Raw genomic sequence first — 25,462 nt, forward strand, 5'->3', positions numbered from 1 at the left:
TTTTATATAACCAGGGAGCCCCGTCTAATGTATTTATTAGTAAAATTACGTCGTTGTTTATGATATATTATATGATCTTTTTTACGAGTTAATTTATTAGGGTTATTATTTAGATTATTCGTCTGCTGATAATATTATGTCTGACTACTCTATCTGGGAATATAGTCGTGAGGATGTGTTTAAAATAAATGTAACCTTATTTAGTAATTGGCCGGCACGACATATGAGTATGGATTGGAATATTCGGTTGCATGTGAGCCGTGGCATACTTCTAGCATCTTTCTCGGAAGACGTTCCATATTTTATCCTTGACAATGTCTGTATGTTCACTATACATATATATATATACACTATTGCCCACACGCTCGTATAATGTGCGTTCAAACACCTATTTAGTAAACAGTTTTATTATATGTTTTTTTCAAAGTGACTTCAAACAAAATCGACATATAATAATAATATACATCTTTATTTGTTTCAAATAATAAACTATTACAAATGCTGCCTAAGAAAAGTTAGTAATAATCGAGACAAAACGTTCTATAACTCAGAGAGAGCAGTCCACCCTCTCTGAATTCACCCACTAGCGCTCACGATGCACTGGCACTGCACCAGTGGAGAATGGTAGGAAGAGCATGAAGTCAGTTGTGATGTATTCACCAGAAATTAACCAAATGTCTATAGAGAATTGTGTGGTCACCTGACGTAGTAGATTGCTAGCTACGTCGTAGTATTAAAAAAAAAGGTGCTATAACTAACAATTTCTCCTCTCATATATGTAGGAATCGTAGTGCTGAAAATATCACTTAGTCTTAGGAAAAAGCTTATATATCCAGCAATAAACATAATTTTCAGCTTTATCTAGATACAGTACGGACTTTCAAATATTAGTGGTAAACAAAAAAAAAATATTTAGAATTACAAGACAGCGTAATTAATCAGGCATACTCTATACGGCCCGCTACAGAATCGTGGGACATTAAAAAGGTTGTCGTGAAATAAATTAATTGATATATATGAGAAGTAGCGCACGAGACAAATCTCTGTTAATATTTGACCGTTCCATTCAGCCAGCACGGCTCCTTAGGCATTCTGTGATGGTTCCTATATAGTAAAAAATAAATTAAAAAAGATCAATTTGTGTTTTTTAAATTGTGTGGTGACCAACTATTTTTAACGAATATGCAATTGTGTATTACTGGCCAGTGAGAATGCGGCTGTATATGTATGTATTTTTTGTTATTTGGCATATAGATTTATTTTGTTTAAAAAATAATCGATAAAAATCTTTCTAATATAAATTATACACGAATTTTTGTTAGTTTGTGTTTCGCGCGGAAATTATTGCATGTTAGTACTTGTATATACAGTAGATACATATTTACAGATTAAGCGAAGGTATAAAAATTACGACTATAAATTAAATTATAGAATTAATTATTAGAAATGTATAATAATAATAATTTATTTAAATAAACTTAAATTTATGCACTTTTGAATAGTCACAGTTATCTTTTATTTAATCTACCGCTCATTTGGAATGTCTCCTCATCACAAGAAGAACGAGCTAGAAATATGCGTGTTGCTCATTTGAAGAACTAGAAGAATTAAAACTAGTTTGATCTCCGACCTATATAACAATTTAAATATGTAATAGTGCAATAATACTCAAAATGTTATAATTTATTGTATATTGCATATTATATTACACTACCTGGGAAACGCAATTCAATCCCATAGGATAGCAGTCAAAGTAAATATAAATGGTCAAGAAGCTTATGGTTTTAGGTTTATATCTATACCTCATTTACCGAGGAAGTCTTTGTAAGAAGTCGTCTACGTCTATCACGATCTTACATATTTTATCTGCCAAGCAATTTACTTTGTATATTTCGGTTGAAAAACGAAGTCATTAAAATTCCGGGATAGGCATGACATCTTTGTCCTCTAGAATAGCAACGCACGTGTGATAACGTGATAGCTTATGTATGCCTGTATATGCCACATTTATTATCAGATGGGTTGTCAGCTTTTTTCTCATTCCAATTACATAAAAAACCTATTATAATTACATTTTTATATAGAATAAAATGAAGTCGCTGTCTGTCTTTCGCTTAGATCTTTTAAACTACACAACGGATTTTTATGCAGTTTTTAGCTATAGTGATTTTTTTCCGGACTACTCTAATGCTGATGGTTGCAACTGGCCTTTACAGCTTTACCCGACGATAGGGGCGAGTGCAGATGACATTCCAAACCAAAGAAAGGTCTTATTGAGGGGCTAAAGATCAACTCCCGCCAGACATAAGTCGTACCGAACCGTAAGGGTTCGAACCTCGGCTTAGGCCCTCATAATTTCGATCCCCGTTTGAATTGGACGGGGAATCTATCGGAGAGGGACAATAGATAGAATGATTCAAGAGGAATCTTTCTATGTAGGTAATTTTTTTTTTATACCACATAGGTGGCAAACAAGCATACGGCCCATCTCATGGTAAACGGTTACCGTAGCCTATGGACGCCTGAAACACCAGGGGTGTCACATACGCGTTGCCGACCCATAAGAAACCTTAATATACCCTTCTTGAGAAATGCATCCGTCTGTGCGAAGTCGGGGCGGGTAGCTAGTAAATAACGAATATAGGATAATAAATTACATAGATTTTTTTTTTTTTATGGATGATAATGGAATGGCTCACACGCCTGCGCTAACGGTTTACGCTGGCGGGACACCAGTGGAGGATGATAAGATGAGCATGAGGTCAGGTCAGTTAGCCCATCGTGACAAATTCACCAAGAATTTATCACGATGGTTTCCAGGGGGAACCGCGTGGAGGTCAACCTGACATGGTACAAATTACATAGATTTATTTCAATAACGTAATGCTTGCAAATATATTTGGCGCGAATTCAATAAGTAACCATAATGTTTTTCACCCCACCGGGTTGGCATAAAAATGTCGCTCGTAATAGTCATAAAATTTATTAGTCTTTTTACAGCTTGCGTTGTATTCAGCAACAATGGATTTAAATAGCGTTTGATGGGATATTTTATGGTTTCAGTAATAGTAACAACAATAAATTTATTTGTAAAAGATTTTGGCCACATATATGATGTTATTGAAAACATGGCACTTGAATCTGTCTATACATATATATCAAGCATATAAATCTTTTAGTTCATGAATCTATAAATATTAAATTATTACGATAGGGAAAAATAATAATAACATAAAATTTGACCATAATAAGCGGCTAAAATGTCCTTTGATTTTTGATTTGATTTATTGATTGTTTATATAATTATTGTTTATTTTATATTTATGTATATATCATTTAAGGTTACCATAAACACTTTGATTGAATAGAAACACTTGGAAACTAACTATTCATGCAGTTTTTTTTTCTAGATAATTAGTAGTAGTATTTTCAGTTATCAATAAAGAATACTAATATGTAATGACTGACACGACTATTTAATATTTGCTATTACCACTTTTTGTACATTTTAAAAGTTCAATTATCTCCCGTATTCGTAGATGTCTTCAGTCGTTTAGTTGTGAAATACAGGATAGGCATATAGACAGATAGACACTTTCAAAATTATAATATTAAGTATAAATTAGTATGGATGGATTTATATTCGTATAATCTATAATTATTTGTTTATTAAACCTTTTAATACATAAATAAAGTTGCATATGGCGGACTTAACACCTTAAGGCATTTTCTCCCAGGCAACCATAGGGCAAACAGAGATTAGTGGGCGGTGCATTTATGTAAGTGAATAACATGATATTAAAGTAATAAAAGGATGTAGGTATAAATATTATATTCCTTTTTATAACGACCTCGGTGGTCCGGCGGTTAGATTCGCCGCAGGAATGGATCCCGCATCGAGGCCGTCTATAATATATTGTGAACTAGTTTGCAGAAATTTCAATATATTTATTTTATGATGTACGTGGATTAATAAATAGATTAGACATCACTTTGTGCAAACTATATTATCATTTTGTTATGTGGGTATTAATTGCATAAGCAGATAGATTTGATGCAAACAACAGGCCACTGACCGCTTGTAATATAGCTGAATCGCTCTCGTTGTTAATAAGCAGTTATCAATTGGCGAATGAGGCAAACCTACAGGTCTAATTGATTGTTGCTAGCGCAGACTTGGTGGCTATGACTGGAACGGGAACACATCGACTATTATTAAAAAACTGAATAATTGTATATATACGTATTATTCGTAAATCACGGGATCTTACCACGTTTTATTTTGAATTCCCGATATTTCGGCAGTGTTTCAACCGTCATGATCAGGGGTAAACTGAAGAACAGCGAGTAGATGGTAAAGTAAATCTTTTATGGGCATACATATTCGTCTACCTTCACACGTCTTCGTTTGTTGTTACTATTGAATCTCGCTCGATATTCATCTCAGCAAACTATACTTACAGTATCTTTACGTACACTTAATAAATACACTTCCTGATCGCCTTTTATTCCCGATTCAAATTTTTATATTTGTGTATTTCGATGGCTTCTTTTAATAGTAGCAACATTTAAGATATCTGTGAAATGTATCCGATTAAATAAGATATTTAAATTCCCTTAATGCAGAAAGCATTAAGGGAACGTAAATATCTTATTAGGTTAAATATAGCAGAGAGATGTGGATTCGTATTCTGTCGAATGGAGCATTGGAATATTAAATTATTCAATCAGGTAATAAGTACATCTTATATTATATATTAATATTATATAGAAAGAAAGACAGCATTTTGTTATGATGAAAATAACTCTGAAACCTTTGCACCAAATTTAAAAATTTTTTCTAGTATTTAATACACATATAGAGCCGAAGATTTTTTTGATCGCGCTAGTATTGGAGCTACTGGTTACATGTAAAAAATACTTAACCTATTTTTTTAGGAAGGCTAGATGCTATGAAGTATTAGCACCCAGGGTAACACCCTTAGAAACAGAGTAGGAGTAAAAAAGCCAGAAGGAATGGTAAGCCAGAAAGAATAAGTAACGTAGGCAGGCGATGTGCAAATGTTATTAGGTATATCAAGAATATATTTAAAGTTTACTGTTTCTATAATATTGTTCTATAGTTTTTGGTTCTAATCAAAAATCACTTCACTTTCTCTATAACTACCATTAAAATGTTTATCCTATTATAAATTGATTTTACTTCATATTTCTAAAACAATATTAATATTGACGAAGGTAGACTGTCCAAAGTTATCTGCATGTACCTCTACCTTATAAGCTGCAGATACATGGCATAAAAGATTTTATTTACCATCCACCCGCTACCTTGGGTTTACCCATGATCATGTCGTTTAAAACATTGTCGAAATATCAGGAACTTAATAAAAATAAATAAAACGTGGTAAGATCCCGTGATTTTTCTTAATTGTATGTATAAATAATGACCGCGTCAAATTTAAAACAGATGCATGGTATCCTTCTGATTATAAAATTAGAAGAATTATGATGTTATATATCATGCTATCATACGCATAAGGTGTATCGGCGCCACCGACAGATTATCGCCGTCAGTGCCATGACCACAGTGATAATATATATTAATATTACTAGCTGTTCCGGCGACTTTGATCGCGTGGATTTTTCTAAAATAAAAGTAGCATAAGTTCTTTTTCTTCTTCTTTTCTTCTATGGCAATCGGTCGTTATTTTTAAGACCAATTATGCCAGCGTCATGTATCAGAGGCACGCACTGGAGACAAAAAGTATATCCAAAAGACCAAGTAATTTTAGTCTTTCTGGTGTAGAAACTGGAAAGGACAACACAAATTTGGTTAGTAGTCAATAGAGTACATATATAATATATAGGTAGATATATAGTATTACAATTTATTTACTTAATACATATTTAGATTTTAATGCTATTACTTTTAATGAAATTTACAATTATCCATAAAACATTAGGATTTTCAAAGGAAATTTTTAAAATATTCGCTAAGTTGACTGGCAGGGGAATTTTTTCTTTAATAAGCTGTGGATACACTAAATTGGAGCGGTTTAGTGGGCAAGAGCATAAGAAAATTAAATCTCCCTCCTCATGTCCACATTCACAAAGGGAGTTATCTCTGATTCTAAGTTTATGTAAAAATACTGGTGAGCAACAATGCCCTATGCGCAATCTACATAATACAGAAACAATATTTTTCGGCAATTTTCTATATTTGGCGAACCAAGGCTTTACAGGTATGTTTGGTTGAATAAAATAGTAAAATCCTTATTACATCAGCTATCTGCCAAAAAAGTCCCTTCAAAATCGGTCCAGCCATTTCAGAGATTAGCCAGAACAAACAAACAGACAGACAAAAATTGTAAAAAATGATATTTTGGTGTATGTACCGCATTTACATTCATATGCATGTAGTAAAAAACGGACTATTTCAATATTACAAACAAACACTCCAATTTTATTTATATGTAGGTATAGATTATTTCATATGTCTATTAGTCTATAAGGTATTTACAATCTGTGAAATTAAAATCCTGGAATAAAAAAAATAAGTGGTGTCACGGGCGTCATATGATATCGTGACGTGTAGTGTTGTATATGTACGTGGGCAACGGTTACCACTCACCAACAGGTGGTAAGCAAGTCAGTCAGCTTGTTTGTAATTTCAATTAAATAAAAATTATTGTATCTAAAATTGAACATAACCTTGATCTTTAATTCAATATATGTTAAGATTCAAAAGACATTTCCGTTGCAATGGACGAAATAGATAACTGACTGATCGTTGAAGGTCGCGCAAAGTGGGTCGCGGCTGTGTTACCAGTACCAATTATTATTTGTTGACCCAATCGAGATCTGATCATCAGAAAGTGGGGCGTCGGTGTCGATGCTTTTCGTATTATTTATTGTCATCATATATTAATCAGTATGTTGTTTGCCGCTTATTAAACGAATAAAAAACTAATAAAAATATCTCAAATATTGAACTGTGTACCAAATTTCTTCCGTCTAGTAGTTCTTGCGTGAAGGAGTAAAAAGCAGCCTTACTGACTTTTACTATTAATAGGATTTCTACTGGGAAATCTGTTATCGGATTCGGTGGTCTAGGGGTTTAGTGCACCGCCTTACTTCCGATGGTCACGCGTTCAATCCTCGCACGGCACAAACATTTGTATTCATGATTGTTTGTATCGGTCTGGGTGTTTTCTATGTATAATCTGTATGTATTTAGGGGAAAAAATATATGTATTTGTATCCGTTATTTAGTACACATGACAAGCTTTCGCTAGCTTAATTAAACTTAAATGGCGCTGTGTGAATTGTCCTGTGATTTTTATTATTATTATTATCTATAGACAAGATCTATAAAGTCTCTATTACATAGAAGTCTATGTCAGAAGATAATAATATAGAATATCCTCGTCCCTGACAGGTCTAGGTAGTTTTTGAAAAAATAAGCACAGTAAAATATACATGTCCTGACAATAGCCTAAGATAAAAAAATCGTTCCGATATTATTTTAAAAAAATAATCAAGAATATTATTCACAATTATTATAACATTATATGAAACGCTTTGTAATACAAACATTTTCTTTAATATAACCTGATTTCACACTTATATGCAACTATAAAAATTAAAGAATTTTACATAATTAAAAAAATTCTTTGCGTTAACTTTGTTTCAATAGTCGGCTTAAATGTTATTAATATTATAAACGCGAAAGTTTGTGAGTATGGATGGTTGAGATGATGATGGATGGAGTGAGTGAGTGTGGATGTGTGAGGATGGAGTGGATATGGATCTTTATTACTCTTTGACGCAAAAACTACTGCGGATTTTAATGAAACTTTACGTAATATACCTTACGTCAGAATAACATATAGGCTATAAATTTCATGCGGCTGAAACCGCAGGCATAGCTAGCACATTATATTGGTAATGATTTCATTTATTACGAATTCGTTTTATTTACGGACGAATCATTTATGCTAAGAGCCATTTATTAAGATCATTACTCATATAATCATTTCTATTTCAGGTTGGTGATCTTTGTGGGTTTGATATCTCCATACTCAACTACCAATGGTGAATCAGCAGGTACATATATACACATATTTCTATATCTAGGTATAGATATAATAAAATATAACTGATCTATATTTGTATATGATAATAACACCCTAAACTATGGTTGTGTGTTTTTTTAAGTCATTCAAGGTCAGTCAATTCTCTTTATAATTGTTGAAGTAGCAAATGCGGAATAATAAAGGTACTGGTACAACTTCAAACAACCTTTTTTCCATAGTAGGTAAACTTGAGATTATCAGTTTATTAGAATCATAATATGTTTGTTAGAATCTAACAGATTGGTAAATTTAGGGGAAAGGATTTATTTGAAGACTTATTTTAAGAAAACTTGTTAGCGCATTTTAGAACCACAGAGAACAATAATAGCAGCATGCAAATAAATCGACGACACGTTTCATCCATTACCAGCCAGTCGCAAGAGCCTTGAATCATTTCATTATTCTAACCAAGAAATTTCAGAGTGTTACACTTTGAGAGTATTCTCGTGTATATATTTATAATACGACCTCTATTAAGTTACAAAAGGGTTGCTCGAGTAATTAAAATACAGAGAAGTTGATAACCTGAGACTCTTGTTTATTTTTGTGAGTAAAAATTTGTAACTTACGATAAAATAAATTCAAAGAAAGAATTTATAATTTCAGAATATTTGTATTTGTAATAGCTATATGTATTGATTTTGTTATTGCTAAGCATATCAATGCAGCTCCTCTTCTATTGATCGTAGCATGATGTTATATCGCCCATAGCCGTCCTTGATGTTTTCACTAAAAGAATTTTACTTCTAAAATCACTTCAGTAGATCTAAAGATTATTCCTACAACTTTACAAAGTCACAAACGTTCCCCATTTTTAATATTAATATATATAATCATTATTATTCTTCGCGGCACATCGCCGCAGTATTCCCAAGACACTGGCAGCGTTCCCTCTCTGAATCTTTATGCTTACTTTCTGGGTAAAGTAGCTATCAGCTCCCGGGTCACTAGTAACTATGATGAGCTGTGCTGCAATATTCGCCATGTAATTTAAGTGGTAAACAAGCTGAATATCCGCCTGATGTTAAGTGGTAACCCTATGTGAACTGTGAATGTTGACAGCACCAAAATTATATCTTCATGAGAAGCCATTAGGACCACTCATGCGTTGCCATTCCAGAGGCCTAATAATTAGAATAGCAAACAAGCTGATAAATGGGCATTTGACGGTAAGCGATAACCTTCGCCTATATATATGAATAGATGACTAAGATAGCAATCCTCTAATCTTGTAAATTTACTGCGTTTTCTCACAACTGAACACATCTTTCAAAACAAGCTGCTTGGCGGCTGAAATAAGTGAGACAAATGTAGGTACCCAAATAGACTTCATATAAAGTTAAACATTCTAAAGGTAACTGGGCCTTTAGAATGTTTACTTGCCGAGTAAAACATACTATAGGTATATCATTTCTTTGTCATTTCCAACATACAACAAAATTGAAATATGAAAATAAATTAGGACTTTTCAAACTAAATTGATCTTTTTTAGAAATATAGTAACAATCTTGATTTGTATAAAAGTTTTTAAAAATATTTAAAATTACCTAATTTGGTTGTTGGGGAATCATTAATTTTCGCAGACCCTAACCTTTAACCCTTGTAAGACTAAAACTTTACAGGGGTAGGCACCTTTGTTCTAATAAGTTGAAGTACAAAATATTTTAATTATACTTACCAGCTTGTTGGGAGCGAGGGGAAAAGGGGATTGTTAGTAAAGTGGACCGATGCTCTTATTGCTAGCAATGTACCATGTCAGCTTGACCTTCACGCGGTTCCCCCTGGAAACCATCTTGATAAATTCTTGGTGAATTTGTCACGATGGGCCAATTGACCTAACATTGTTCATCTTATCATCCTACACTGGTGCCCCGCTAGCGAAAACCGTTAGCGCAGACGAGTGCACCATTCCATTATCATAAAAAAAAAAAAACTTGTTGGGAGCAGAGTTTTATTAATGGACTAGCCATCATATTGCTAGCAATGTACCGTATCAGGTCGACTCTACGCGGTCTCCGCTAAAAACCATCGTTGTCTGACTGACTCTAAATTGGCTGACAAAACTGAGTTTATGCTCATGTTATCATTCTCAACTAGTGCCCCGTCAAAGTATATCAATACCTGGTGCATCATTAATACCCATTAAAAATATATTCCTATACCTATGTACTTACTATTTTGGAAGACTTCTTTGAAGAGAGTTGGACATGCTTTGGTAACCATTACTTCGACAGGTTTTAAACTTGAACATGGCCATTGCTGGCAGCTTGTCCACAATTCATTTTAATACAATTCTATTATTTTTTTATAAATGTTTTTTGACTTGCTTGTGAGCCTCTCGGTAAATATACAGTTATACCTACACGTTAATTATTCCTGCTTTTTTTTATTAATGGTTGTATAGTGAACCCGCTGAAGTTACGTTTTGTTTCTTACATCTAAATACATAATATATAAATAATTTGTGGTCAATAGATGAGTGTTGGAGTATATGGAAAGCGAATTATACTAGAGATAAAAATGTTAAATGCTTATAATATGGATATAGACAATATGACAACAATAAAATGACAATATAAGACCATTCTATAATTTAAAAGATTGTGGTGAAACCTATTTGATTCTAAGTTTTATTTTTAAATACTAATATATTATATATATAATTCGTCAGATCATTGAGAATAGTGACAGTACATATTTTTTTCTTTAATTTACTAAACTTAATATAATATATGTAATTAGTAGATTTCAATTGCAAAGTGTCATTAATCTATAAATTCATTCACCTTTGTACCTACTATCCCGGAACCTCTAATTTTTATACACGATATTATCTATTCATATTATTATGTTCCACAAAGACATTCAAAGTTATTAAAAAAGTAAATGTATAAAAATATGCAAAAATTTTGCAATATATTTAATATAAAATATCAATATCAAATATTTATTGCTTTTTCCAGATATACTTACAACAATAGCACCTTTTCCTAGTGTGGCGCCATGTTCATCGCTTCGTCCTGGTGACGTAGACTTCCAGACTGTCGACCTGATTGCTGTGTACAGGCTCGACAGACCCGGTACTGCTGGAGTATCGCTGGTACAAGGCTCGCAGGATTTGCAAAGAGCATACAGAATACGAAATAATGCTAATTTGACATTACCTCTGCAGTAAGTACGCTTCTTTTCTTTAACTGGAATATAAAACGCCTATTGAACCTAAATAGTCCAAACCTTAAAATAATCATAGGGACAATATAGGGCCACTGTCCCTTTAACAAACACTTGTACACAATAGCTACAGATAGTCCTCATTCTTGGATGTGCTTTGAAGCCGAAGTAACCACCGCTCACGTGATCCTGGAGTGTGTAACAGTGGCCACACAACGTACACAAAACCTCGGAAGAGGTCTATTGGTGAGGTCGCTCCGTGAAGCCTGTGAAGACCTCCTGGTGTCTTCATAGGCTTCACGGAGCGACCGCTGTCTTTCTTTCTCCGCTTCTGGGAAGAGCTTGGGCTACTTTAGTAGCCTCTAGATGAGAGGTTAATTGCAAAGAGATTTCCATTTACATTTACGTAACTGGAATGGCCAACAAGCTAGCGGCTCATCTGCTGGTATGCAGTAACAGTCGCCTATATACATGAACAGCGATACGAGTATCACGTTACCGTATGACACCCGTAATATCAATCATGGGCAATAAGAGGTAAAACATCCCATTCAAGAGAATTAAGATATCATGCCTCTTATCCTGTAAATTAACTGCCGAAACTATACCCTACAACTGATAGAGCTGGAGAGGAAGGCTGTTTTAGGTGAAGTTTTAGGTGAAGAATCGCTTAAAGATTAATAGTTTTGAATTCTATTTCCACATCAAATCGAAATATCAAGCAGTAATGAAAAACCGATTTTGATATTTCAGACAAGTGTTCCCCAACGGCCTACCTGAGCATTTCAGCGTCATCGGCACCTTCAACAGTCGCGGACAACGAAGACCATGGAGTCTCATCAGAGCCCGTTCCAAGAGTGTACAGTTCTCATTAACGCTGCTGCCAAATGCGAAGAAACTTTCAGTTTTTGTGCATGGTAATAGGGTTGTGTTTGGAAGTGAAGAGGTATGTTTGATTAATTTATGTATTCATTTTTTGTTATTAGCAAACTAGCTGACGATACAGCGTATGGATAGTGGTAACTATGTGATATTATATTATCTGTGGTGGTAGCCATCGCCTATATACATGAACAGATACTACGTTCTTATCTGAGACCCATAATACCATTCATTTTGCTATTTTAAGGGTTTAAGATGTCATAACTGTAACATATATATTATATAGAATACTTGTATGTCGCTTTGGAATAATAGTAAAATAGTTTCTCAGATCCGTGATTGCGATTATGAAATTTATTTCCTCATAACAATTTTTTCTCTCTTTCTATATAATATACATAAATGAATAAAATATAAAAATACTTCATCTACTTAAAAAACACATTTAACTATAAAAATCTACATTATGAATAACCAACTTGGGCCTGTATTTTATTTAAAAAACTTAGAAGTTAGAGCGCACTGGTATCAAATAAAAATAAATGATTTTATGTAGAACAATCATGTTTTTTCTATAGGTATGTTAAATTTCAACTATTTAAACTTATTACAGATGGTTAAGAATCCACAGAAGCTTAAACTTTCTGTAAAGCAATTCATAAAAAAATAAGATGGATAGATTATAGAAGGCTATGCTCCTTATAAGACCAATAGCGTGGCCTTCAGTGATTTAATAACCTTATATTTTATTTTTCTAGTTGTTTTCACCTGGTTGGCATAAAGTACATATGGCTGTCACAAATGACACAGTACACGTGGCTGTTGATTGTATAGAGGTAAGTAATCATTAGTTTTATATATTTATATAATATGTCAATTCTTCAGAACACAGTGCGTTGTATATTCAATAGAACACACAGAGCTATATCCTGTAAATAACGGAAGAGATTTTATACACGGCTTTTACTATAATTTCAAGAGTTGTACGACTTATGTCTTAAACACTGGACTGTGCGAAGTTGAGGACGCTAGTTAAAAAACTAAACTACGTTGACCCAAACAATGAGGTCTCGGTAATTTTCCTTAAAATACTATATTAAGTTATTTAACACTCATTTTTTTATGTAACTGGAATGACAAACAATCTTACGATATATTTCAACCGAAACAGCTCTAATAAAGGAGGCTGCTTGACGGCCGAATAAGATCAGTCAGAGACCCATGCATATAATAATAAATAGGTAATAAATAGAATGACAGACAGAAATGTTACAAATGTAGGCATAAATCTATTGTTTTAATTAGAATTTATTAACATGCTCCTCAATTTTTATTTAGTAGAAAGATATCTTATGAAGAAGGAATAGTATTCTTCGTGTTCTTACTCAAAATATTTCATTGTTTTTTGTTGTTCCAGTTAAGACCGGAGAATATAAGTGCGCATGACTTCACGAATGCTACAATTGTCACCATAGCATCCAATGAAGATGGGACTCCATCTCCGGTAAGTGAGAAAATCAACCTTCCTCTTGAATCACTCTATCTACTTCTGAAAACTGCATTAAAATTCGTTGCGTAATTTAATAGATATAAGCGAACAGGCGGCGACTTTGTTTTGTAAAGTTTATGCATAGATCAAATTATAAAATAAAATAAGTAATTTCAAGCTTATCTCTAAAAAGAGATTTCTTCCAGTAAAACCTCGAAATGTTATAGAACAGTACAAGAACAGGTGTCCCTTTCTCTCAAATGGATAATATGGCTTGTAATAAAATTATCAGAATTAGTTTCAAAAAATGCTGTGAGTTTATATAAATAAAAATTAAAGAAGGAGATATGTACGTAATTATTAGTTTTGGACTTAATAACTGCTCTATATTTTTCCAGATCGATCTACAGTGGCTCTCTCTGAGTTGTAACCATTACAACCTTACTAGGGACAGTTGTGAAGAACTGGTAAGTAATATTTACAGTGTTTGGTGTAGTTTATTATTGTTTCTCATGCTTTATTATTATTTCTTCAAATTGTTTGCCTTTAGTGTCTGTTTTATTGTATTTTCCTATCAGATAGTTATCGTTAAGTTAAAAAAAAATATCTTTATGCTAGCTGTAACTGTTTAGTGACTAAACAGTTACAGATAGCATAAAGATATTTTTCTTTTTTTAAACTTAACGTTTTACATAAAGTTTTATTTTAACGTTAAACATAAACAAAGTTAAAAAAACTGCAGACAACAAAACAAACATTATAAACAAACAATCTGAAGAAATGTGAAGCTTGCTACAATATATTAGTAAACCATAGATTTATAGACAAATATTCTATAAAAATAACTCTATTGGGAATTTATAACTGTTTTAAATAAAATTAATAAATTCCCTCGACAATACTTTTTATCCTCAATATATACATTGATCATCACATTTTTATTATATGAACTAGTACATATTTAAATAACATAAGTTTTGACCTAACTTGTGTTATTTAAATCTGTACTAGTAATTATGTGTTGATATCGTGGTTTATTTATTTATTTAAACTCTTTATTGCACCAGACAAAGAAAACACACAAAATAATATAATACATAAACTGATACAAAAGGCGGTCTTATCGCTAAGCAATCTCTTCCAGACTACCAGTAGAGAAAGTAACATTAAGATAAGAAAATAGTAGTTTATACGATTTTACATAAAAATAATATTCCCAATTGTAATATAACAGTTGTTCGCGCCTACAAAGTTCCATCCAGCAATTTATTTTTTTTAGTTATTGTTTAATTATTCATAAAGGCACTTATAAATAAAGGGTAGACAAATTATTACTTTGAAGTTGAAGAGCAATGTCACTAAAACACTTTCTATTATACAGCCATTACATTCGCATCCATCCATACAACTATACGCATTTTTATACATTTTTTAAGTTAACTAAATTGTACATGAAGCAATAAATCTTGTATTCAACAAAAAAGAGTTTCTCTATATAATCATAAGAAGCTCCAGATGTCATCCTAGACACCAGTAACTAATATTCTCAAAACATTTATTTTCATACAGTATATTTTTTCAGGAGGAACCTGCAAATCTCATTGAATCATCGACGTTACAGGTATGTTACAAAACGAAAATCTGAAAGTAAAGAGGAACGATTTAATGTTTTAGATTATGTCGAACACTCTAAAATGATTTTTAAAATTAAGTATTGACTGATTTAATAAAATATATTCCTAGTCATATTATACATACATAAACGTGATAGTGACTGTCTATCTGTCGACTAAACTGTTGAACGGATCTTAGTGTAATTCAAAGTGAAGATAGATTATATGACGACACGTTGAAAATATAATCTAGAAGGGATGACTGGGTAAAAATGTTGTTCTCACAGAAGATTATAAAATAAAAATCGTTTTTATTCCCCAGATTGGTTCGGGCTCCGTGTCAAACGTTAATCCGATATTAGATGTTGTCTGTAAAGGATCTTGTCCTGCTGTAAGTAGAATAGAATAGAATAGAACAGAGAAGAATGAAATATATGTAATTTTGCTCTTAATACGAGTTTAATATATATATTTGATTCTTGAAAAAATATTAGTTAACTTGGCTTGTGTTGTAGTTTTTTTTAATATATAAATTAAAAAATGTTTCTATATTTACAAACTGTTAAATTGCAATTAATTCTTACTAATATTTATAATATATACGAAAGTAATTCTATCTGTCTGTCTTGCTTTTACGCCAAAACTACTGAACCGATTTAAATAAAATTTGGTACACAGATAGTCTAGACCCTAAGAAAGGAAGCCTACTTTGCGAAATAAGGATTGTAAGGGGTTGAAAGGGCAGATCCAAATTTATATTGAAGAATCGTCATTTGTAAAGCTAGAAGCTTGATACTTATTTTTTAGGCAGTTGATTAAATATAAATAAATACGACATTCAAAGTATTAAAATTACTAGTTATTATTATTTATAAATATTTATTACATGCATATATTTTTGTGTTATTAGGGACCTATCGGACCACCGGGTCCTAAGGGGGACATGGGCATTAGGGGACCTCCTGGTCTACCGGTAAGTAATGAAACATACTGTTTGTATAATTTAGACACCTTTTTGTTTGAATTTAGTTCCTTATACCTATAGCTTTACTGGGTATATATATATTATATCTTGTACATATATTATATACATATAATACCAGCGTCTAGTGTTTTACTATTACACCCAAGAGGTCGTGAGTACAAACCTTGGCGATGGCACAAAAACTTTTTTCGGACAACTCTAATGCTGTTGGCCGCAGCTGGCCTTTACAGCTTCTCCGGACGATAGTAGGCGAGTGCAGATAGCACTCCAAACCCGTTGTTACAATTCCGTAGATGATTATTATAATTATGATGACCATAAAGACTTATAACGACCTATTGCACTGTGCTAGCTGACATAATGAGATTTACTGTTTAAGTTGCTATTATGTTGTAGACGAAAATTTACTCTAATGTTAGGTACTATCACAGATAACATAATATTACATAGTACTATTATATTATCCTACAATTTGTATTGTTTTGGATGAATAAATAAAATTAATTGTGTGTTGGAATCCATTTTCCGCATTTAGTTGTTAGTCCTCTCATTTGGACCGTTGTAAATTTATTAACGCCAAAAAATTTATTTGTAAAAATAAGTTTTAACTAAGTGTGATCAAAACTAACCATAATTATTAAAATTATTTTTGTTGTCAGGGTATTAGGGGACAAAAAGGCCTAGCTGGTTTGACCGGCGGGCCAGGAATTAAGGGGGACAAGGGGAACATAGGTATACCGGGAAGGCCTGGACTACCGGGGAGCACAAACGTAAGTTAAAAACTGAATATTAGTATAGAATAAATATTTGGAACTACATGAACATTCTTTCAATAATATTATTTAAAGATTAACCTAACCAATTATTTTAAGCTTTGATGCATATGCGTATACATATATGTATTTGTGTGTCTGTTTGTGACAGCGTAGCTCCTAAACAATTATGATGCGTTTATACTTTGTATACTGACTTGATCAAGATAGTTCCTAGTTATATAATAATTTATTAGAAGTCTTTTTTTATTCGGTATTTAGAATAACTTTAAAGATGCATGCAAACTGTAAGGCGGTGATTAACTTTGTATTCTAATTACATATATGAAGGGTTTGTTTATTGTCTCGTTTGAATGTACTGATCTCTGACTCTACCTATCAAATTTCAAAAGTTGTTTTTATATTTTATAGCCCAATGTTATGAAGGTTTACGTACGATTTAACGTTACGCTAGAATCTTTAAATGCTGATAAAAAAGGAAAAAGTAAGAAGAAATGATATTAGAAAATAAATTCTAAGCGATAATGTAGATGGAAAAGTAGAAGGGATGTAGCCATAGAAAACACACATGTTTTACTTTATTATACTGTAAATCCAACCGCTGGACATAGCTCGTAGTTAAAAATACTAACCTTACAATGTGAATGTTTTAGAATAATTACAAAGAGAATAATTAATAATGTTTTGATGTTATTAATAATGAATATCTTGAATGATAATAATATTATTTTTTAATAGAATACTGTCACAGTAAATGGACGACGGGGACTACCAGGGAGACATGGACCGAAGGGAGAGAAAGGAAACAGCGGGGAGAAAGGTATCCATATTTAAAATAGTTATATAAAAAAAAATACTATTTTTATTTAATTACATGGTTTAAAACAAAGTCACCGCCGCTGTTTACGCTTGGATCTTATAAATTACGCAACAAATTTTAATGCAGTTTTCAATAGAGTGACTCAAGAGGAAGGTTTTTTATGGATGATAATGGAATGGTTTACCCACCTACGCTACGGTTTACACTGACGGGGCACCAGTAGAGGATAAGATGAGCATGAGGTCAGGTTTTTTTTATTGATGATAATGGAATGGTGCACCCGCCTGCGCTAACGTGACAAATTCTCCAGGAATTTATCACGATAGTTTCCAGGGGATACCGCGTGGAGGTCAACCAGACATGGTACATTGCTAGCAATAGGTCACCAGTCCACATTACTAACAATCCCCTTTCCCCCCCCATGAGGTCAGGTTAGTCAATTCCCCATCATGAGGAAAAGGAGGAGTAAATCCTGAAAATTCAAAGATTTATAACATACCCATAGCCAGGCTGGGTCAACTTATATTTATATTATGTGTATGTATGTATAATTATTATCGTTTATTCACCAATGTGAAAAACTTCTTTACATATGTATATGGCAAGTTATAATATAAATTAATGGTATTTATACAACTTCAATTTAATTACAATTCTAATAATAAATTACGATACGATATATATAAAATAAGGGTATGGTGATATATGGACTAATTGAATCTGCGGCTAGTTAATCCGTTAATGTTGCAGGTGAGCCGGGTGAAGCGGGCTTAGTCGGATTATCAGGCCCGCCGGGTGTGGACGGCCGGGATGTAAGTCTCTCCTAAGATTATCTGATTTATCAGACTCGCGAAAGATAATTAAAAGACTCATGAAGAATTAAATATAGTGTGTGATTCTATTATATATTACTAGCTGTATTAACGATGTTTTGCCTTAAAATAAAAAAAAAAAATTAGGGGTGGACTACCCCTAACATTTAGGGGGATGAAAAATAGATGTTGGCCCATTCTCAGACCTACTCAATACGCTCACAAAATTTCATGAGAATCGATCAAGCCGTTTCGGAGGAGTATGGGAACGAAAACTGTGACACGAGAATTTTATATATAAGATTTAAATAATTAATGTTGTTTAGTTTCATGTATGTAATAATATAAAAAAATATTATCTATTTTTTTTATTAACGTTTATGCTAACGGTCTTCAATCATCTTCCACTGGTAGCCCTCTACCACTGGAAGATGACTGATGACCATGAACTCAGGTCAGTCAGACGTCAGCCCATGGTGGAGAATGCACCAGGAATTAACTAGGATGGTTTATAATATAAATGATAATTGGGACACTACAAAGTCCCATAACAAACAATTCCTTTCTCGTCTCCAAATCATGCTATATTTATTTATTTATTTAATTCAGGCTACATGGCCCATATTATAAATACCTTATAGACTAACATACATAAGAAATAAAAATAAAATATGTAAATAAAATTGTCTCTATGGTCACGGCACTGACGACGGCAATCTGCCACGGTATGAGTATATTTAAAGTTTAATATATCAGTAACATTTTTAAAATATATCAGCGATGACTATTTGATCATTTTAGGGCCTGCCTGGGCCCCAAGGCCCTCCGGGTCTGAAAGGGGAGCCTGGCCTTCCTGGTCCTGCGAACATAATTGACTATAACACTTCAGCGGTGCAAGGTAAGTTCTTTAAGACGTAGTCCAGTACTGAAGTTGCTGCGAGAAAATTATCTATAGGGTTTTTTTATAAGAGACTTTTTTTATAAAAAGAAAGAAATATATTTGTAAAAATAATGTTTATTCAAATATATTTCAATTTAAGTACTTATCGGTAGTTGTTTTTTTAATTTACCATTTTCATCTAAAAAGAATTGGTAAGGAAATTGCTGTTGCTCATTTTTTTATTAATTATATATATATATTTTTTTAATACTACTATGGTGGCAAACAAGCACACGGCCCATCTGATGGTAAATGGTTACCGTAGCCTATGGACGCCTGAAGCACCAGGGGTGTCACGTGCGCGTTGCCGACCCTTAAGAAACCTTAATATACCCTTCTTGAAAAACCCCATGCTGTAGAAGAGATGAGAAAACCTCGGCATTCCACAATCTAAGTGTACATTATTAATGTATATGTATATTAATTTGTCTACGATTTTGTGTAACAACAGCTATCACACAGCGTATTATTATAAAATACAAATGGATTTAACAAAATAAAATCAGACATTGCAAATCAAACAAAAAAGAAGCAGGACATTGACTGACATCTGACATCCCTGTAAGTAAAGTGTATATATGTATCTAGTGGTAAGTAAATTTATGTAGCACGTTTTATAGCTGGTGTTTAAAAGGAGTCTACTATTTTTTTTAATTATAATCGAAATAACTAGGACCGAAAGGGGAGAGAGGTGCCCCTGGAAAGCCTGGTGTGGACGGTGCTCCTGGTTTAAGGGGAATACCAGGATCTGATGGAATTAGGGTAAGATTTGAATGTTTTATATATCAATAATGGGAGAGAGAATTGTCCGAGTTGGTATAATATGAAAGATTACAAATCCACAATATACCTTTAAAAAATCTTTCATTATTAGACATCGATATTATTATCTTCTTTTGTATTCTTGGATTAAGATTTTGGATGTTTTCCTATACACAACAGACAATTCACACAGCACCATCTAGTCCCATACTAAGCAGAGCGTGTTATAAGTACTAAATACCTGATATAAATACTTATTTTTTTTATTTGTAAATACATAAATACAAACAATCATACTCATGAATACAAATATTTGTACCATCCGAGGAATCGAGCTCGCAACCACCGAAATGAAGGCGGTGTGTTCTAACCGTTAGACCACTAAGGTCATCTAAATTGTATTAATGTATAGAGCTGGCCACATGCTTTGGTATATATAGAGCTTTATCGCAGTATTTGGCTTTTCTTGTTTAACCCTTAATTTGACTATTTAGATAAAAAATGTATATAACTACAGTTTTCCTTTATAATGTTGACTTTAATTCAAAATAAATTGGATTCTATAATATTCATTTTTAAATTAGATATATTTTAATTGAACAGGGTACACCAGGTCCCGAGGGACCTATTGGAGTTCCTGGCCCACCCGGAAGCCGAGGATTGCCTGGCCCACAAGGACCTATTGGAGAACGAGGACCTGAAGGATTACAGGTTATATTATAATCTGTAATGAATTGTAGAGTTTCTTGTGATTCGTTTGATTATATACAATTATGTATATATAATTATTTTTCGACAATAACATTTTTTCCCACGTTTATATATTATATACTAGCTGTGCCCACGGTTTCACGTGCGTGAAATTGATAGCCTATGTTATTCTCACGTATAAACTATATCACTGTAAAGTTTCAACAAAATCCGTTGAGTTGTGAATCCATACTCACAAACTTTCGCATTTATAATATTAATAATAAGATTTAAATTTATATTTCATACTTCAAAATATTTAATATTTCCGTCATGTCAGTAGCTGAAATGTAAAAGCTACATGGATTGGAAGTTATTATATTTTTTGTTTAGGGCCCTGAAGGTCCCCCAGGCCGGCCAGGTCCCGCTGGGCCTCCGGGGCAAACGGCTGCGGTGACTCCCGGCGTACTGTCCGCAGGACCACCCGGCCCTACAGGTGAAAGGGGAGAAGTGAGTTAATATAAATATATACTCTTTACGTAAATTACTTTATATAATATATCATGTAGTGTTCACTATGGTCAGGTCAGTCAGCCCATAGTATTATTCACAATTTTTTATCATATTGATGGATGAGAGGGAACTGCGTGAAGGTCAATGACATGGTACATTGATAGCAATGTGGTAAACAGTCAACATTACTAACAATCCTTTCCTTCTGATAATATTATTAAATTATTGTAACCAGAAAGGCGAGCCTGGTATTCCGGGAATGCCGGGGAGGGACGGTGTGGATGGTTTACCGGGCGTGCCAGGGTCAGTAGGTCCTCCAGGTCTACCAGCACCATACAACGCTGTAACTCAGGTATTTTATCTTTTAATTTAGGTTTTACAACAAACTGCCAGAGTCTGTTCTCAATCTGCCAGGAAAAGGATTCAAATGTCTTATAAAACACTTTCTTTGTAAGAAAGTTCTCAGAAAGTATATTATTTTTAACACATAAAAATGTTCTTGTATCATGAAGTGTTAGATTTTTTAAATATAATTTTTATAACTTTGTTTAGCAAGTCAGTTATATGAATTATATATTTTATTGTGATGTTATTTATTATATTGGTGTATTTATTACATAACATGTCCTTATGTCGCTGAGTATATTAGAATCCAAAATGAGGGTTATATTATACTAAGATTAATTCCTGGTTTGTTATTCGTGTTTCCTTCAGCGGAAAGTCAATCAGTATAATGAGTTCTCACAAGCTTTTAGGTTAAGTTAGGGTAGTAAACCACTAGGTCACGACACCTTTACAGATTTGGTGAGGTAACATTATTTTTTATTTAATATATTTGCGATTTTTATAGGTTCCTACAATCACTGAGAATGAAGTCAGGAGCATTTGTGAAGATCTTGTTAGACGTAAGTAAAGATGTATAGTTTGTAGCTATACAATACTGTGTGTATTATATTATATAAACGACATTCATATATTTTGCATAGATCAAGATTACTCATAAAAATATGGTTTGTTTGCAGTGTTTTTAATATATAAATAAGGGAGCAGCTCTCAATTCGGCTGTATTTTTTACGTTATTTTAAAACTTCATTAATAAACTTTTTTGGAAAATTCTTCATTAATTTGAAATGAAATCCTCTAATCTTTTGAATGGTCCAAATAAATCAGACTCAGACAAACTGCTAGCAACGTCGTGATTGTTGTATGAAAAATGAATAAATATACTTATGCGTTTGGGATACGATTTTTTGGAAAGATTTGTTTTCACGGTCAAATGTATGTGTTGGTTTTAGAGCATTTGCAAGAGATGATGATCAGTCTACCCACATTATCGCCTATTGTTAAGAGAGGAGCTCCGGGCAGGCCGGGTCCTCCCGGTATACCGGGTAAGTGAAATCGTGATATAATTATATATATCTTTACGACTTTTATCCCAGATGGGCTAGTCAAGCGTTGTCAATAGTATATGGTGTTTTTGCAGACCTTCTACGTAGGTGTAGAGGACTCTATTACCAATGTTTCTGATTAATTTGGTTTGTTATCGGTGTTACCTTCACCGGAAAGTTAATTTTTTAGTCTTTGGGGACTAATTTGGCTATATACCACTATCTTCTTTCTGTAATGGCAAAAAGAGGACTTGATGAAAGCGTCATCATGTAGGCCGTGAGTTTGATTTGACAAACACAAAAAACAACTGAGTCAATTTATATTATCACTAATGAACACTGACTGACATTTTGGCTTGTTATCAATGTTACCATCAAGTAATACTGATAATAAACCAAAAATTAAATTTAAGGACTGCGATAGGCTTCACGTTGTATTCTAATGTACTCTATATTCCAACGTAAGTTTTGTTCGAGGTATGCTCACTGATTAGATAATTGTCTTTTGACAAAACTGTAATAGGATATGGTGATGGACACAACATTCTCCCTAATTGAATTTAAAAATGAATCTGTCTTTTTGTAATCATATACATGCTCATTTGAAAAGAATAAGAGCTGAGTTTCTTGTCAGTTCTTAGCTCGAAAGCACTCGTGAACTGACGGTAGATTTGACATATCATAAAACTGCAATAGGCCTACATGAATAAAGATATTTTGATTTGATAAACCAAGCAACTATAACCCAAAGAAGTATTTGATTTATCTTAACGCTTTATAGGTAGAAACGGGGATCCGGGTGAGTCTGGACCTCGTGGATATCCAGGTGAGGCTGGAGAGCCTGGTAAACCTGGTATATCAGGAGAGAGAGGAGAGAAAGGAGATAAAGGCGAAAGAGGGCCTGAAGGAGTAGGGTTACCAGGTTCAGAAGGTCCTAGAGGTATTGCAGGTGCGTAGATCAAATTTCTACTTACTAATCCATACTAATATTATAAATGCTAAAATGTCTATGTATCTGTTTGTTATATTTTTTACCACTAAATGGATTTGAAGCCTAAACCGGTTTTTGTTCGAACCATTCTAATGCTGTTGGCCTTTACAGCTTCCCTGAACGATAGGGCGTGGGTGCAATGGAATCCCAAACCTGCGGAAGAACTTATGGAGTGGCTGAAGGCCAACTCCTTCCTGACGGATAGTCTGAGGACAACGTTAGGGGTTCGAACCTCGGCTCAGGCCGTCGTAATACATAGCCGTCGTGAACTTCGTTTGAATTGGACGGCAGATGGATCGAAGTGGGCCTAAATTGCTAAGACTGAGTTATCGCTGAGATGACGGCCTCGGTGGTTTAGAGGTTTAGCACAACGCTTTACTTTCGATGATCGCGGTTTCGATTCCTCTCACGGTCACCTTTTGTCTGTTTGTCTTATTCTTGTTGTTTTCTATGTATGTATAATTTGTTTTTAGGTCCCGTTGGTCCTCCGGGAGCAGAAGGCAGAACTGGTCCTCGCGGTGATCCAGGGCGAGAAGGTAACTGCTATTTTTTTTCATGACACATTAGCCCTCCAAAATAAAAATGATACTTCGGGATAATTCGCATAACGCCATCTAGTTCCAACACTTTGTTTTATGGGTAGTAGACAACAGATATAAATACATATATCCATGTATTTTTTTTAAATAAAGACAATATATATAGAAAATAACATATCTAAAAGTATTACCACGATTTTTTTTTGTTTGTATCATGAATTCATTCTTCCTGACTATAAACAAATTATTTGATCGTTGTAAAACCTCGTGAGAGATGATTCTGTAATACATTGAGAATTAAGCCTCAGATATTTCAGCTTATGCCAGGTTGTTGAAGTCTGGTATTTTAATCCATTAAGACATTATGACACACAATTAAAAATATAAAAACAAACTGGACAGACATCCGAAGTTATAAATTAATACCGAAAATAGTTCAATATACATCATACCAGGGAGGTTGTCTCATAAATGTCACAAACTGTGACAAGGACGGGACAAGGAAATACTTTGTATGTGACATAAAAAAATATTCTAGTCACTATAATCTTTTTTCAGGACCAATTGGACCTCGAGGCGTCCCGGGACCAAGGGCAACTTGTGATTGTCCCTCCCCAGCTTTCTACTCTTACCCTATGGGAAGTAGTAAGGGGCCTTAATATTAACATGTATAAAAATATTAGTATTATATATCTTGGAAACTTATATTTGTATAAATCCTTTACAATATATTTGAAAATAGAATGAATTACTTTATCATAATCTATTGTATAGTATGTATAATAATAACACTTCGGGACTCCGTTTTACTTGCACTCCGTTTATATGAAAAAGTAATTATATTGGTTTTTTATTTAATCGCTTTTTTGTTACCTTACGGACTCGTGACTCACCTGATGGTAAGTGATTACCGCCGCCCATGAGCCAGCCTTTTAAGAAGGAATAAGCTCTTTTCTTAA

General features: G+C 33.4%; 1 protein-coding gene across 1 annotated transcript; it reads left to right on the forward strand.

Annotated features, from left to right (window-relative positions):
• Positions 1-1,065: 1,065 nt before the first annotated feature.
• LOC131849757 (collagen alpha-1(IX) chain-like) lies at positions 1,066-25,285 on the forward strand. The gene is made up of 23 exons (XM_059199873.1): positions 1,066-1,225; positions 8,048-8,106; positions 11,099-11,306; positions 12,060-12,252; positions 12,947-13,024; positions 13,606-13,692; positions 14,076-14,144; positions 15,260-15,298; positions 15,613-15,681; positions 16,201-16,263; positions 16,935-17,045; positions 17,787-17,868; positions 18,619-18,680; positions 19,482-19,578; positions 20,294-20,382; positions 20,986-21,093; positions 21,466-21,582; positions 21,821-21,937; positions 22,436-22,490; positions 22,881-22,973; positions 23,755-23,922; positions 24,438-24,500; positions 25,062-25,285. Exons 1-23 carry the CDS (start codon positions 1,212-1,214, stop codon positions 25,160-25,162), a joined length of 2,142 nt encoding a protein of 713 aa, XP_059055856.1. The 5' UTR covers positions 1,066-1,211; the 3' UTR covers positions 25,163-25,285.
• The last annotated feature ends 177 nt before the right edge of the window (positions 25,286-25,462 follow it).

The sequence above is a fragment of the Achroia grisella genome, unplaced genomic scaffold (assembly GCF_030625045.1).
Source record: "Achroia grisella isolate CSIRO2021 unplaced genomic scaffold, CSIRO_AGI_Agris_v1 utg660, whole genome shotgun sequence".
Taxonomy (NCBI): Eukaryota; Metazoa; Arthropoda; class Insecta; order Lepidoptera; family Pyralidae; genus Achroia; species Achroia grisella.

Coding starts and splice junctions, on each gene's coding strand:
- LOC131849757 (XM_059199873.1), top strand. Junction 19,579..20,293: donor TAACACTTCAGCGGTGCAAG/GTAAGTTCTTTA, acceptor CGAAATAACTAG/GACCGAAAGGGGAGAGAGGT. Junction 21,583..21,820: donor CTACAGGTGAAAGGGGAGAA/GTGAGTTAATAT, acceptor TATTGTAACCAG/AAAGGCGAGCCTGGTATTCC.